General features: G+C 39.5%; 1 protein-coding gene and 1 pseudogene across 8 annotated transcripts in view; one reads left to right on the top strand and one right to left on the bottom strand.

The window, feature by feature from the left end:
- Nucleotides 1-16,393, top strand: part of RALGAPA1 (Ral GTPase activating protein catalytic subunit alpha 1) — a 297,306-nt gene that overhangs the window by 57,478 nt on the left and 223,435 nt on the right. For all 8 annotated transcript variants that reach the window (XM_012469045.3, XM_012469051.3, XM_021674917.2 and 5 more), the window contains exons 4-5: nt 14-71; nt 15,298-15,341. In XM_012469045.3, the coding sequence (XP_012324468.2) occupies nt 14-71; nt 15,298-15,341 (102 nt within the window). The remainder of the gene's footprint in view (nt 1-13; nt 72-15,297; nt 15,342-16,393) is intronic.
- LOC105729025 (glutamyl-tRNA(Gln) amidotransferase subunit A, mitochondrial-like) lies at nt 6,478-13,532 on the bottom strand (annotated as a pseudogene).

Here is a 16,393-nt window from a genome sequence, read left to right as displayed (position 1 = left end):
TATTGATTTTTAGAAAATTTTACAGCTTCTTCCAGAAAGAATTCATCAGCGATGGCAGTTTCATAGTATTGGTAAGTAATTCAAATTTGTATTTCACTTTTGAAACAAAGGATAATATATGAAAATGCTCTTTAATGGGTTGTTAGTTGAAATGAATTAATAGTTGATGCTTTAGTAAAAAGAAAATAAAGAATACAAGAACAGACTGACAAGGAATATAAGAAAAAGTATAAATGAAGGATTTGCAGTCAGAATGCCATAGTAAGTTTTGATCCACTGCTTCCTTTATTCTGAATACATTAATAATGATGATAAAACTATAAAACAAAAAAGCAAGATCAGCACCAAGATAAATACCTCTGTGAATCAGAAATGGAAGAAAAATGTAAAATTCCAAATAGAATGGACATTTGTGTTGTTTCTAGTTTATTTATTTATTGTTTGCTAGTTCTGTTTGTTTTATTGTGTATTCCTTTGGATTTTCTACTATGAATGAGTACAGTTACTTTTTTATTTCTAATTGGATGCCTTTAATTTCTTCTTTCTTTTGTCTTTCTTTCTTTTTTCATTTCTTCCTTTCTTTTCTTTCTTTTATTTATTGTCCCTCCAGTACAATATTGAATAAAAGTGGCAAGCAAGAGCAGACATTCTTGCATTATTCCTGATTTCAGGGAGAAAGATAATGGTCAGTGTTTGACCATTGTATATGATTTTAGCTGTGGTTTTTTGGTAGATGCCTTTTATCCACTTGAAGAAGTTCTATTCCTAGTTTGTTGAGAGTTTTTAGTCATGAATGTGCATTGTGGTTTGCCAAATGCTCTTTCTGCATCTATTGATGCAATCGTTGTCTGTGTCATTGGTGCTTTTGTCGTTTATTCTATTAATATTATGTATTTCACTAATTGATTTTCAAGGGTTAAACCAACATCCCATCCCTGAGTTAAATCCTATTTGCTTACTATTTATGGTCCTTTTTATTTGTTGCTTAGCTCAATTTACCTCTGTGTTTATGACAAATACTGTACTGTAGTTTATTTTGTCATGCTTTTATTTGGCTTTACTATCAAGATAGCTATAGAAGTTTAGAAGTGGTTCCTCTTCTGTTTTTTGAAAGAGTTTGTGAATGAGTGGTAACTTTTTTTTTTTTTTTAATTGCATTTTAGGTTTTGGGGTACATGTGAAAAACATACAAGATTGTTGCATAGGTGCATGCATGGCAATGTGATTTGCTGCCTTCCTCCCCTTCACCTATATATGGCGTTTCTATCCATGCTATCTCTCCTCAACTCCCTACCCCCCACTGTTTCCCCCACTCCCCCCCAACAGACCCCAGTGTATAGTGCTCCCCTCCCTGTGCCCATATGTTCCTATTTTTCAACACCCGTCTATGAGTGAGAACATGTGGTGTTTGATTTTGTGTTCTTGTGTCAGTTTGCTGAGAATGATGGTTTCCAGGTTCATCCATGTCCCTACAAAGGACGCGAACTCATCATTTTTGATGGCTGCATAATATTCCATGGTGTATATGAGCCACATTTTTCCTGTCCAGTCTATCATCGATGGGCATTTGGGCTGGTTCCAGGTCTTTGCTATTGTAAACTGTGCTGCAATGAACATTCGTGTGCATATGTCCTTATAGTAGAACGATTTATAATCCTTTGGATATATGGCCAGTAATGGGATTGCTGGGTCAAATGGAATTTCTATTTCTAGGTCCTTGAGGAATCGCCACACTGTCTTCCACAATGGTTGAACTAATACACTCCCACCAACAGTGTAAAAGTGTTCCTATTTCTCCACATCCTCTCTAGCATCTGTTGTCTCCAGATATTTTAATGATCGCCATTCTAACTGGCGTGAGATGGTATCTCAATGTGGTTTTGATTTGCATTTCTCTAATGACCAGTGATGATGAGCATTTTTTCATATGCTTGTTGGCCTCATGTATGTCTTCTTTTGTAAAGTATCTGTTCATATCCTTCGCCCATTTTTGAATGGACTTGTTTGTTTTTTTCTTGTAAATCTTTTTTAGTTCATTGTAGATTCTGGATATCAGCCCTTTGTCAGACAGGTAGGCTGCAAAAATTTTTTCCCATTCTGTTGGTTACCGATTCACTCTATTGACTGTTTCTTTTGCCGTGCAGAAGCTGTTTGATTAGGTCCCATTTGTCTATTTTGGCTTTTGTTGCTAATGCTTTTGGTGTTTTTGTCATGAAGTCCTTGCCTACGCCTATGTCCTGAATGGTTTTGCCTAGGTTTCCTTCTAGGGTTTTTATGGTGTTATGTCTTATGTTTAAGTCTTTAATCCATCTGGAGTTAATTTTAGTGTAAGGTGTCAGGAAGGGGTCCAGTTTCTGCTTTCTGCATATGGCTAGCCAGTTTTCCCAACACCACTTATTAAACAGGGAATCTTTTCCCCATTGCTTGTTTTTATCAGGTTTGTCAGAGATCGAATGGTTGTAGATATGTTGTGTTGCCTCTGACGCCTCTGTTCTGTTCCATTGGTCTATATCTCTGTTTTGGTACCAGTACCATGCTGTTTTGATTACTGTAGCCTTGTAGTATAGTTTGATGTCCGGTAGTGTGATGCCTCCCGCTTTGTTCTTTTTGCTTAGAATTGACTTGGCTATGCGGGCTCTCTTTTGGTTCCATATGAAGTTTAACGTGGTGTTTTCCAGTTCTGTGAAGAAGGTCATTGGTAGCTTGATGGGGATAGCATCGAATCTGTAAATTACTTTGGGCAGTATGGCCATTTTCACGATATTGATTCTTCCTAACCATGAACATGGAATGTTTCTCCATCTGTTTGTGTCCTCTCTTATTTCATTGAGCAGTGGTTTGTAGTTCTCCTTGAAGAGGTCCTTTACGTTCCTTGTTAATTGTATTCGTAGGTATTTTATTCTCTCTGTAGCAATTGTGAATGGCAGTTCATTCTTGATTTGGCTCTGTTTAAGTCTGTTATTGGTGTATAGGAATGCTTGTGATTTTTGCACATTGATTTTGTATCCTGAGACTTTGCCGAAGTTGCTTATCAGTTTCAGGAGATTTGGGGCTGAGATGATGGGGTCTTCTAGATATACAATCATGTCGTCTACAAATAGAGACAATTTGACTTCCTCCTTTCCTAATTGAATACCCTTTATTTCTTTTCCTTGCCTGATTGCTCTGGCTAGAACTTCCAGTACTGTATTGAATAGGAGTGGTGAGAGAGGGCATCCTTGTCTAGTGCCAGATTTCAAAGGGAATGCTTCCAGTTTTTGCCCATTCAGTATGATATTGGCTGTCGGTTTGTCATAAATAGCTTTTATTATTTTGAGATACGTTCCGTCGATACCTAGTTTATTGAGAGTTTTTAGCATAAAGGGCTGTTGAATTTTATCGAAGGCCTTCTCTGCATCAATTGAGATAATCATGTGGTTTTTGTCTTTGGTTCTGTTTATGTGGTGAATTACATTTATAGACTTGCGTATATTGAACCAGCCTTGCATCCCCGGGATGAATCCTACTTAATCATGGTGGATCAGCTTTTTGATGTGCTGTTGTAATTGACTTACCAGTATTTTATTGAAGATTTTTGCATCTATGTTCATCATGGATATTGGCCTCTAGTTTTCTTTTCTTGTTGAGTCTCTGCCGGGTTTTGGTATCAGGATGATGTTGGTCTCATAAAATGATTTGGGAAGGATTCCCTCTTTTTGGATTATTTGGAATAGTTTCAGAAGGAATGGTACCAATTCCTCTTTATATGTCTGGTAGAATTTGGCTGTGAACCCATCTGGGCCTGGGATTTTTTTGGGTGGTGGGCTCTTAATTGCTGCCTCGACTTCAGACCTTGTTATTGGTCTATTCAGGGTTTCGACTTCTTCCTGGTTTAGGCATGGGAGGAGGCTACTGTCCAGGAATTTATCCATTTCTTCCAGGTTTTCTAGTTTATGTGCATAGAGTTGTTTGTAATAATCTCTGATGATGGATTGAATTTCTGTGGCATCTGTGGTGATATCTCCTTTATCATTTTTTATTGCATCTATTTGGTTATTCTCTCATTTCTTTTTTATTAATCTGGTTAGTGGTCTGTCTATTTTGTTGATCTTTTCAAAAAACCAGCTCCTGGATTTATTGATTTTTTTGTAGGGTTTTTCGTGTCTCTATCTCCTTCAATTCTGCTTTGATCTTAGTTATTTCTTGTCTTCTGCTAGGTTTTGAGTTTTTTTGATCTTGCTCCTCTAGCTCTTTCAATTTTGACAATAGGGTGTCAATTTTAGTTCTCTCCTTTCTTCTCATGTGGGCACTTATTGCTATATATTTTCCTCTAGAGACTGCTTTAAATGTGTCCCAGAGATTCTGGTATATGGTGTCTCCATTCTCATTGGTTTCGAAGAACATCTTTATTTCTGCCTTCATTTCAGTGTTTATCCAGTCAACATTCAGGAGAAAGTTGTTCATTTTCCATGAAGCTGTGTGGTTCTGGGTTGGCTTCTGATTTCTGAGTTCTAACTTGATTGCACTGTGGTCTGAGAGACTGTTTGTTATGGTTTCCGTCCTTTTGCATTTGCTGAGGAGTGATTTACTTCCAATTATGTGGTCAATTTTAGAGTAGGTGTGAGGTGCTGAGAAGAATGTATATTCTGTGGATTTGGGCTGGAGAGTTCTGTAAATGTCTATTAGGTTTGTTTGTTCCAGGTCTGAGTTCAAGTCCTGGATATCCTTGTTGATTTTCTGTCTCATTGATCTGTCTAATATTGACAATGGTGTGTTGACGTCTCCCACTATTATTGTGTGGGAGTCTAAGTCTCTTTGTAAGTCTTTAAGAACTTGCCTTATGTATCTGGGTGCTCCTATATTAGGTGCATATATATTTAGGATCGTTAGCTCTTCTTGTTGCATTGATCCTTTTACCATTATGTAACGTCCTTCTTTGTCTCTTTTGATCTTTGTTGCTTTAAAGTCTATTTTATCAGAGATGAGAATTGCAACTCCTGCTTTTTTTTGCTCTCCATTTGCTTGGTAAATCTTCCTCCATCCCTTTATTTTGAGCCTTTGTGTATCCTTGAATGCGAGGTGGGTTTCCTGGATACAGCACACTGATGGGTTTTGGCTTTTTATCCAATTTTCCAATCTGTGTCTTTTGATTGGGGCATTTAGTCCATTTACGTTTAAGGTTAATATTGTTAAGCTTGAATTTGATCCTGTCATTTTGATGCTAGCCAGCTGTTTTGCCCGTTGGTTGATGCAGATTCTTCATTGTGTTGATGCTCTTTACCATTTCGTGTGTTTTTGGAGTGGCTGGTACTGGTTGTTCTTTTCTATGTGTAGTGCCTCTTTCAGGAACTCTTGTAAAGCTGGTCTGGTGGTGATGCAATCTGTGAGTACTTGCTTGTTCACAGAGGATTTTATTTTTCCTTCACTTATGAAGCTTAGTTTGGCTGGATATGAAATTCTGGGTTGAAAGTTCTTTTCTTTAAGGATGTTGAATATCGGCCCCGACTCTCTTCTGGCTTGTAGGGTTTCTGCTGAGAGATCTGCTGTGAGTCTGATGAGCTTCCCTTTGTGGGTAACCCGACCTTTCTCTCTGGCTACCCTTAGCATTTTCTCCTTCATTTCAGCCCTGGTGAATCTGACGATTATGTGCCTTGGGGTTGCTCTTCTTGAGGAATTTCTTTGTGGTGTTCTCTGTATTTCCTGGACTTGAATATTGGCCTGCCTTGCTAGGTTGGGGAAGTTTTCCTGGATAATATCCTGAAGAGTATTTTCCAGCTTGGATGCATTCTCTTCGTCACATTCAGGTACACCTATCAAACGTAGATTAGGTCTTTTCACGTAGTCCCATATTTCTTGTTGACTTTGTTCATTCCTTTTTACCCTGTTTTCTCTAATCTTGCCTTCTCGTTTTATTTCATTGAGTTGATCTTCAACCTCTGATATCCTGTCTTCTGCTTGGTCAATTCTGCTGTTGAAACTTGTGCATGCTTCACGAAGTTCTCATGTTGTGTTTTTCAGCTCCATCAATTTGCTCATATTCCTCTCTAAGTTGTCCATTCTCGTTAGCATTTCGTCAAGTCTTTTTTCAAGGTTCTTAGTTTCTTTGCATTGGGTTAGAACATGTTCTTTTAGCTCACGGAAGTTTCTTATTATCCACTTTCTGAAAGCTGATTCTGTCATTTCATCACACTCATTCTCCTTCCAGTCTTGTTCCCTTGTTGGTAAGGGGTTGTGATCCCTTGTAGGAGGAGAGGTGTTCTGGTTTCGGGTGTTTTCATCCTTTTTGCGCTGGTTTCTTCCCATCTTTGTGGATTTATCCACCTGTCGACTTTGTAGTTGCTGACTTTCTGATTTTGGTAAGTTTAAGTCTGCAGCAGCAGAACTCATAAACCCCCTTTTTTTTCCCCCAGGTGTTCTGTACCAGGGAGTTAGGGCTTTATGAGTTTCCGCTGTGCTGGTGCCGTTTTCCCTGCCCACAAGATGGCAGCCTAGTCACATTCAGCCTACAGAGGCTTCGCTGAGCTGCTGTGGGCTCCGCCCAGCTGCCGTGTGAACTTCCCTGCAGTCCTGTTTATATGGGTGTAGTTAGAACTGCTTCCGCTATGTTGGCCCGCCTCTGTAGTGATGGACTCTCTTTGTAATGGCGTGTTGCCTTGGTGATGGCAGATTGCCTCGGGAACTGCAGGGTGCCTCTGTAATGGCGGATGCCCCTCCTCCACAGAGCTGGACCGTCCCGGGTTCAGTTTTGCTTGCCGTGAGAGTCTCAACCCAGAGCGTTTCCAATTGCTGTTATTTTGTTTTTGTTTTTGTTTTCGTGAGGGTGGGACCAGCCGGGCCTGTTCACCTGGCTCCCTGCCTCAGAGCCTTTTGTTTTTTAGTTGAACTGTCGGCTCTCTACCAGGTGACCTGGTCGCCTGTTGAATAGGTGCCTGGATCTGTGTGATTTCCCGTGCGGCGACCCACTGCGCCGGCTGAAACCGCGGCTCTGAGATTCGTGGCGCTTATTTGCCTGGGAATCTCCTGGCCTGGCTCCCTGCTTCAGCTCCCCTTGCTGTCTAAGAGGGGACACAGTCTTGTTTACTCTGCCCCGGGATCCGCTGCGCCGGCTGAATCTGCGGCTCTGAGAGTCATGGCGCTGTTTTTTTTTTGCCCAGGAATCTCCTGGCCTGACTCCCTGTTTCAGCTCCCCTTGCTGGCTACGAGGGGACACCGTCTCGTTTACTCTACACCGGAAGCCGCTGCGCCGGCTGAAACCACGGCTCTGAGATTCATGGCGCTTTTTTGCCTGGGAATCTCCTGGCCTGGCTGCCCGTTTCAGCTCCCCTTGCTGGCTAAGAGGGGACTCAGTCTCGCTCACTCTGCACTGGGAACCACTGCGCCAGGGCGCAGACCAAACAGCCGCGCTGGCCGAAACAGCCGCGCTGGCGACCCATGGGGCTCCTCCGCCTGTGAATCTCCTGGTCTGTGGGCAGTAAAAATCCGTCTGGAAATGCAGTGTCCACTCACCCTCTGCGCTTTCACTCTGACCTGCAATCCCGAGCTTCTCCTCACCGGCCATCTTGGATCCTTTCCTATAAAAAAAAACTCACATTTTCTTCTTTAAATAGTTGATGAACTTCAAAAGTGAGGCCATTTGTTTGTTTGTTTGTTTTCTTTCTTTTTGTTATTTTTTTATTTTTATTTTTATTATTTTTTATTGTTTGTTATTGAGGCCATTTGTCCTTGGACTTTTCTTTGTGATGTTTGTAATTATTACTTCAATTTCTTGTTATAGGTTTATTCAGATTTTATGTATCTCTTTGAGTCAGTTTGATAATTTGTTTCTTTCTAGGAAGCAATTTGTTGGTAGAAAGTTGTTCAAGTTGCTCCTTAGAGTAATCCTTTTAATTTCTATAGGGTCAATAGTGTTGTCCCCTTTCATTCATTTTTTTTTTTTTTTAACATTACAGGAACTTTTAATTTATTTATTCTTTAATGATTTCAACTTTTATTGTAGATTCAGGGGATACATATGTGGGTTTGTTACATGTGTATATCTCATGATGCCAAGGTTTAGGGTATGATTGATTCTGTCACCCAGGTGATGAGCATAATACCTAATAGTTTGTTTTTCAACCCTTGGCCCTCTAGTACTTCCCAGTGTCTGTTGTTGACATTTTTTTTTTTTTTTGAGACAGAGTTTCACTTTTGTTACCCAGGCTGGAGTGCAGTGGTGCGATCTCGGCTCACCGCAACCTCCGCCTCCTGGGTTCAAGCAATTCTCCTGCCTCAGCCTCCTGAGTAGCTGGGACTACAGGCCTGCACCACCATGCCTAGCTAATTTTTGTATTTTTTAGTAGAGACGGGGTTTCACCTTGTTGACCAGGATTGTCTCGATCTCTTGACCTCGTGATCCACCCGCCATGGCCTCCCAAAGTGCTGGGATTATAGGCGTGAGCCACCACGCCCAGCTGTTATTGACATTTTTATGTCCATTAGTACCCAGTGTTTAGCTCCCACTTTTTTTTTTTTTTTTTTTTTTTTTTTTGAGATAGAGTGTTGCTGTGTTGCCCAGGCTGTAGTGCAGTGGCATGATCTTGGCTCACTGCAAACTCTGCCCCCTGGGTGCAAGCGATTCTCCTGCCTCAGCTTCCCAAGCAGCTGAGATTACAGGCATGTACCACCACACCCGGCTAATTTTTGTAGTTTTAGTAGAGATGGGGTTTCACCATATTGGCCAGGCTGATCTCGAACTCCTGACCTCGTGATCCACCCGCCTTGGCCTCCCAGAGTGCTGGGATTACAGGTGTGAGCCACTGTGCCTGGCCTAGCTCCCACTTCTAAGTGAGAATATGTGATATTTGGTCTTGTTCCTGTGTCAATTTGCTTTACAATAATGACCTCCAGCTGTATCCGTGTTGCTAAATGTTGCTACGGAAGGCATGATTTCATTCTTTTTAATGGCTATATCCGCTTTCATCCCTGATTTTGGTAATTTATGTCTTCTCTCCTATTTTATTGGCCAGTCTAATATTTGTCATATTTGTTGATGTTTTCAAAGAATGATCTTTTGGTATCATTGATTTTCTTTATATTTTTTCTGCTTTCTATTTTCTTGTTTTCCATTCCAGTCTTTGATATTTTATTTATTTATTTATTTATGTTTTTGCTTTTTTGAGATGGAGTTTCACTCTTGTTGCCCAGGCTGGAGTGCAATGGCGTGATCTTGGCTCACTGCAACCTCTGCCTCCCAGGTTCAAGTGAGTCTCCCGCCTTAGCCTCCTGAGTAGCTGTTATTACAGGCACATGCCACCATGCCTGGCTAATATTTTTTTTTTTTTTTTCTTTTCTTTTAGTAGAGATAGGGTTTCACCATGTTGGTCAGGCTGGTTTCAAACTCCTGACCTTGTGATCCGCGCCCCCTCAGCCTGCCAAAGTGCTGGGATTACAAGCATGAGCCACTGTGCCTGGTGTATTTTCAGAAAATTTTTTTAAGAGATAGGATCTTATTCTGTCACCCTGGCTGAAGTGCAGTGCCATGATTGATCATGGCTTACTGAAGCCTTGAAATGGGCTTAAGCCATTCCCCCACTCAGCCTCTTAAGTAACTGGGACCACAGGTACACACCCAGTCCTGGCTCACTTTTTAAAATTATTTTTGTGTAGAAACGGGGTCTTGGTTTGTTGCCCAGGCTGTTCTCAAACCTCTGGCTTCAAGCAATCCTCTTACCTCAACCTTCCAAAGTGCTGGGATTACAAGTGTGAGCCATCATACTTGACCTCTTTTATATTTTATAAAACATTCTGTAGCAGGCACTTGGCATAGGCTGAAGCAGGAGGATCACTTGAGGCCAAGAGTTTGAGACCAGTTTGAGCCGAGATCACACCACTGCACTCCAGCCTGGCAACAGAGCAAGATTCCGTCTTTAAAAAAAAAAAAAAAAAAGTGGTTTATTTATTTATTTAGAGACAGAGTCTCCCTCTGTCGCCCAGGATGGAGTGGAGTGGCGTGATCTCAGCTCAATGTAACCTCCAACTCATGGGTGCAAGCGATTCTCCTGCCTCGGCCCTCTAAGTAGCAGGGATTACAGACACACACCACCACGCTGGACTGATTTTTGTACTTGTAGTAGAGATGGGGTTTCATCATGTTGGTCAGCCTGGTCTCAAACTCCTGACCACATGATCCGCCCACCTCAGCCTCCCAAAGTGCTGGGATTACAGGCATGAGCCACCGCACCTGGCCAAGTGTTTTTATTTTTAAGCTTTTCAAATATTTGATGTTTCCACAAATTTTGTTTCCTTTGTGATTTGTAACTTAATTCCTTTGTCATCAGAAAAAATATTTTTGCATGATTTTAATCTTAAAGTTATTGAGATGCTTTGTGGCCCAGAGTATAGGCTCTCTTGGAGAATGTTTCAGTGTGCTTGGAAAGAATGTATATTCTATAGTCATTTAAAATATTAAATTTAGTTTTCAGTATGGTATTCAATAAAAATTATTAAATTAATGTATGGCAATTATGTGATTATTGAAGAACAAGAAAGGACTTTAACGAATAAATGGAATTTTATGCAATATTCATGGGAAATAAACTTGACAGTATAAAGACAACAATTTTTTAAAAATTTGCATGATATATTTATCCCTACCATATTAGAGAGACAGAGACTAACTTTTCATTTTCAAGGATTGACGAACAATCATCCATAAGTTCTTAAAGTTGAATAACAGGAAACTTGTTTTTCAAATGATTTGGCTACTGTAAGAAGCTGCTGGTCACAAAACGCACATCCAATAAACTGCAGTCCTGTTGGCAACGTTTGGTTTGAGAGTGCAACAGGGTTACTCACTGCTGGCAGTCCTGCCATGTTTACAGCCTGTGTAAAAATATCATCCTGGGCACTTCATGTTCTGTTGTCTTCTTTGATGAACTCCAAGTATGGTACTGCCTCACTCAAGGTGGTGGGAGTTAGCATACTCCAGAATTAAAAACATTCATAAAATCACTAGTAATGAGACATGTCACTTTCTATGCTTTGATGAAATAATTTTCATACTTTTCTTTTTTTATTATTATTGTTTTTTTTTTTAGAAACGGGGTCTTGCTATGTTGCCCAGGCTGGAGTGCAATGGCTGTTGACAGGCGTGATCCCACTACTGATCAGCACAGGAGTTTTGACCTGCTCCGTTTCCGACCTGGGCTGGTTTACCCTTCCTTAGTCAACCTGGTGGTCCCCTACTCCCAGGAGGTCACCATATTGATGCTGAACTTAGTGTGGACACTCGATTGGCATAATGCACTACAGCTCAGAACTCCTGGGCTCAAGCGATCCTCCCACCTCAGGCTCCTGAGTAGCTGGGACTACAGGCACGTGCCATGACGCCCGGCCATACTTTTCTTTTAATAAGAAAAGATTTCCCAAGAGAATTCTTCCTCTTACCAAATGATTGAACCTTTCTCGTCTGGTGGCAGCATACATGGCTGCAGTAGACACATCAGTGTCACATTGGTGACCATGTTGTAGCCCATCAAATCTTGCTATGTTTGATGCTGCTTTCGATGTGCACAATGCATGGTAGCAGTCAATTGAAGAACTGGTGTGAGGAAAGGATACTTCAGTTACTTTGGCCCCTTCAGACTCTACAGCAGCTTTGGACCAAAGAGACTGTACTTCACTTGATAATTCTGGTACAAGATATTCCTTTGGAATTCCTATACATAGTTTGCTCACATCTGTCAAACTGGGAAGCATGAATGGTTTAACAGAATCCTATACTGTGGTAGAATCCTTAGGGTCATGTCCAGCAGTACACCCAACACAATTGCTGCATCATCCACCCATCTGGTTTAGATTCCTTGCACATCTATCAAATTCTCCAGGGGAATGAGACCATGATGGGAAACTAAGCCATAGCTTGGTTTGAAACCAGGAAGCCAACAGTGGACAGCAGAATTTATGGTCGATCCTCCTGTATCTGATCCTAAAGCAGCATAGCATGTGGATGCTGATATGGCACCCGCACTCCCACCTGAGCTTCCTCTAGTTATCAGCCAGTCTGAATCTTCATTCTCAAAGTGGAGATTCTGCTTCCTCTTTTCTCTATATTGTTTCGAATAATTCCAGGGATTTTTAACTAGTCCAAATACACCATCTGCTTTTGCAGATCCCATAGCAAACTCATCTAAATTTGTTTTTCCATTAGTAGAGCTCCCTGATCCAACAACTTCTGAAATACTGTAGCATTACCTTTTAGCATATTTGATGTACATGTAAGACAATAATTTTTGGCTGGGTGCAGTGGCTCATTCCTGTAATCCCAGCTCTTTCTGGGATTCCTGTAATCCTGTAATCCCAGAGAGGCCAAGGTGGGTGGATCACTTGAACCCAGGTGTTTGAGACCAGCCCAAGTAACATGGCAGTACCCCAACTCTACAAAAAAGTACAAAAATTAACTGGGTGTGGTAGTGTGCACCTGTGTTCCCAGCTACTTGGGAGGTGAGAGGATCACTTGAGACCAAGAGGTTGAGGCTGCAGTGAGCTATGATTGTGCCACTGCATTCCAGTCTGGGTGACAGAGGAGGACCTTGTCTCACACAAATAAATTTGTTAAATACATATATAAATATTAATATCACATTATTTATTAAATGTTAAATACATATACTATGTATAACAAATATATATCGTATATATCAAATATACATATACACACACACACACACACGTAACAATTCTTAACATTCCTATAGGGATTTAAAGATGTAGCCTAACAAATTTATGTAAAATAAAAGCCAAAGCAATTTGGAAGAATAATAAGTCGGGCCAAGAGGGTATTGTTGGCTATTTTCATGCCTGATAATAAGATATATTATAATGTTATACTAATAAAGACACTGTTACTGATGTAGGGATGGACAAGTAAATGAATGAAAAGGAATGAGATCAGCCAAAGACCTAAGCTTATGTATGGAAACTTGAAATATGATTGAGATGGCATTTTAGTTCATTTGAACATCATAAACCCTGAAATAGTGCTATACTTGGTTTTCCATTTGCAAAAAAACAAGTTCTGTTTCGCCTACAAGGAAATAAGTTTCTGACAGATTTTAGGACCTACATGTGGAAAGCAACACTTTAAAACTTTTTGAAGAGAATATTTGGTTTATAATTTTAATGTAAGGAAGGATTTCTTTAGACATAGAACACATAAGAAAGAAAAACATTGGCAAATTGATTATATTAAAATTTAAGGCCAGGCGTGGTGTCTCATGCCTGTAATCTCAGCACTTTGGGAGGCCAAGGTGGGCAGATCACTTGAGCTCAGGAGTTTGAGACCAGCCTGGGCAACATGACAAAACCCTATTCTAGAAAAAATACAAAAATTAGTCAGGCATAGTGCCAGCCAAATAGCCTTTATTCCCAGCTCTCCAGGGGCTGAGGTGAGAGGATTACTTGAGCTCAGGAGGTCATGGCTGCAGTGAGTTGTGATGATGCCACTGCACTCTAGCCTGGGTAACAGAGTGAGACTCTGTCTCAAAAAAAAAAAAAAAATTAAAACTTACCTGCATCAGAAGATACCACCTCCCCACCCAGCAAAAATGATTGGATTGTTTGGGAGAATATATCTTCAACTCATAGAATTAGACACAGAATTAGTAATATAGAAATAACTCCTCATATTAAAAAAGAAGAAGAAGAGGGCCAGGTGTAGTGGCCCATACCTATAATTCCGGCACTTTTGGAGGCCGAGGTGGGAGAATCACTTGGGACCAGGAGTTCAAGACCAGCCTGGGTAACATAATGAGGTCATATTTCTACAAAAAATGCAAAAATTAGCCACACCTGGTGGTGCATATCTGTAGTCCCAGCTACTCAGAAGGCTGAGGTGGTAGGATCACTTGAACCCAGGAGTTTGAGTCTGCAGTGATCTATGATTGCACCTGGTCTCCAGCCTGGACAACAGAGTGAGACCTCATCTCTTTAAAAAAAAGAAAAGGACAACCAAATTGAAAATTGTACAAAGGATAAAACAGGCAAACCTTGAATGACCAAATGAAAAGATGTTCAGTGTCACTAGGAAATATCAAATGAAAACAACATTAAGATAGTTAACATTCATCAGATTATCAAATATTAGAGCATTTGTCAATGTTTTGTGCTGCCAACAATATGGTACTAGAACCCTCTCATGTACTGCTGGTAGTACTATTAATTGTCGCAACTACTTTGGAGAGAATTATTTAATATTTAGTAAAGCTGAAAGTAATATTATTCCTATTTATATATCCCTATTCCTATTTTATTCCTATTTATATATCTGAGTTTCTGGAAAAACTCAGGTGTATACAGGAAATCATGAACAAGAACTATTTATTATAGTACTCTTGAAATAGCAAAAATTTGAAAACAAATGTCTTAATATAAAGAAGATAAATAAATTTTGGTATGTTCATACTGTGGAATAATATTCATCTCTTAAAATGAATTAACTAGAGCCACATAGATAATTACAGATAAATTTCTTAAGCTAATGTTGGATATGAAAAGTAACTTCTAAATGACTATTTAAAAAATAAATGACTTGTATGATACAGTTTATATTATTTTTTATGTATTTATAAATGTGTAGTAATAATATAAAAATATTTTTGGAAATGATTAATACCGAAGCCTGGATAATGGTTTCCTCTGAGGAAGAAAGAAACAATATGATTTGGGATTCAGTGATACTTACACAGTTAAGTAAAACATTGGAGATGATAATGCAAGTAAGTGAAACAAACATGGAACTGTGTGTAGGTTTATTGAAACTAAATGGTGGGCCTCTGCAGGTTTGTTCATGTTATTTTCAGTATTTTAGTGTAGGTTTGAAATATATCATAATTTAAAAGAAGAAAGGAAATATTAACGACTTTTTGAAACTTAAAAAATTAAATAATGGAAATATTTGTTAGGAAATATTACAATTATGGATGTTCATGTGGTTAACTAATGAAAATTTTCTGCACTGGATTTCATTTGGATGAAGTATTTTATTGTATTCTTAGTCTAATTAAGAGATTTATAATAGATTGTTGTGTCAAATGCAATTTCAGGGCTAGGTTTTGTTAATTAAATAAATCATGTTTAATTGCAATAAAGCATGTTTTGAAAAGGTGATTCTTTTTGTATGCCCTTCTAGTCCCAAGTATGGCCAGAAGGATATAAAGGTCACCAAGAATAATTTGGAGGTTGCCAAGGACTTATTTAAAAGTGTTTTTCAAGTCTGACCGAGAACTCTGACATTTACAAGTAGATAAGATGTGAATATTTAAAACCACATTTTCTTTTCAGGATTGATTTTAAAGAAACTACTTCACACAGGAAACTCCTTAAAGGTATAACTGTATTTATTTTCTATGACTTTAAAACTACTGAATAGAACATGCATGCTACCTGTTACACTTTTCCTACCTGAACTTTTTTCTGAAGATCTTTGAATTATTATTTAATAGAAGTGAATTTAATTAAAATGTAGCAAAAGGCTGGGCACGGTGGCTCATGCCTGTAATCCCTACACTTTGGGAGGCTAAGGTGGGTGGATCACGTGAGGCCAGGAGTTCAAGACCAGCCTGGCCACCGTGGTGAAACCCGGTCTCTACTGAAAATACAAAAATTAGCCTGCTGCAGTGGCACGCACCTGTACTCCCAGCTACTTGGGAGGCTGAGGCAGGAGAATTGTTTGAACCCTGGAGCTGGAGGTTGCAGTGAGCTGAGACCATGCCACTGCACTCCAGCCTGAGCTACACAGTAAGACCCTGTCTCAAAAAAAAAAAAAAAAAAAATGTAGCAAGAGTTAGTTTGACAATCCATTCTAGGTTGACCAGAGCCATTGAAAAACTGTTGTACTTTGCCACTCAGTGGACTCATTCACCAGAAATCTTTCCTCTTTATGGTCCCAAGAAAAAAAACATTATTTAGTCATTCAACAGATTATTCTTCATTCTACCATAGCCACTCTTAAATATAGAGGAAAGTAAGGGATCACACACACACACACACAAACATTGTTTTGTTTCTTTTTCATTGTGTCATTTTTCTGTGGTAAGAGAAGCTGCCCATTCCAAAAATATCTTGTTGTAGGTTAGGTAAAGTAACATTATTACAGGTGCTTTTGGCATTATGGCTTTGGTATAAAAGTACAAAGAAATAAGCCTTCCTGTAGCTTTTCTCCTGTTAACTGGCTGAACCATAAAAGTGACAACAGTTGAATACCTTTGACAGTGGCCATGAATAAGCTCTGGTAGGGTAATTTCCAAAACTATCAGTAAGGTTAGATTAATGGAAAACTTAGTGTTTTGCTTATCAGAGATTGAATTTTTCTGTATTTCTCTTTTACTGTTTTTATGCTGGGAGAGCATTTATTAATCAATTAAAATATTAATGTCTT

Source organism: Aotus nancymaae, unplaced genomic scaffold, assembly GCF_030222135.1.
Source record: "Aotus nancymaae isolate 86718 unplaced genomic scaffold, 86718_ANA_hifiasm-v0.15.2.pri h1tg000062l, whole genome shotgun sequence".
NCBI classification, from domain to species: Eukaryota; Metazoa; Chordata; class Mammalia; order Primates; family Aotidae; genus Aotus; species Aotus nancymaae.
Note: the sequence above shows the minus strand (reverse complement) of the source record. Positions and strands in the feature narration are given on the sequence as shown.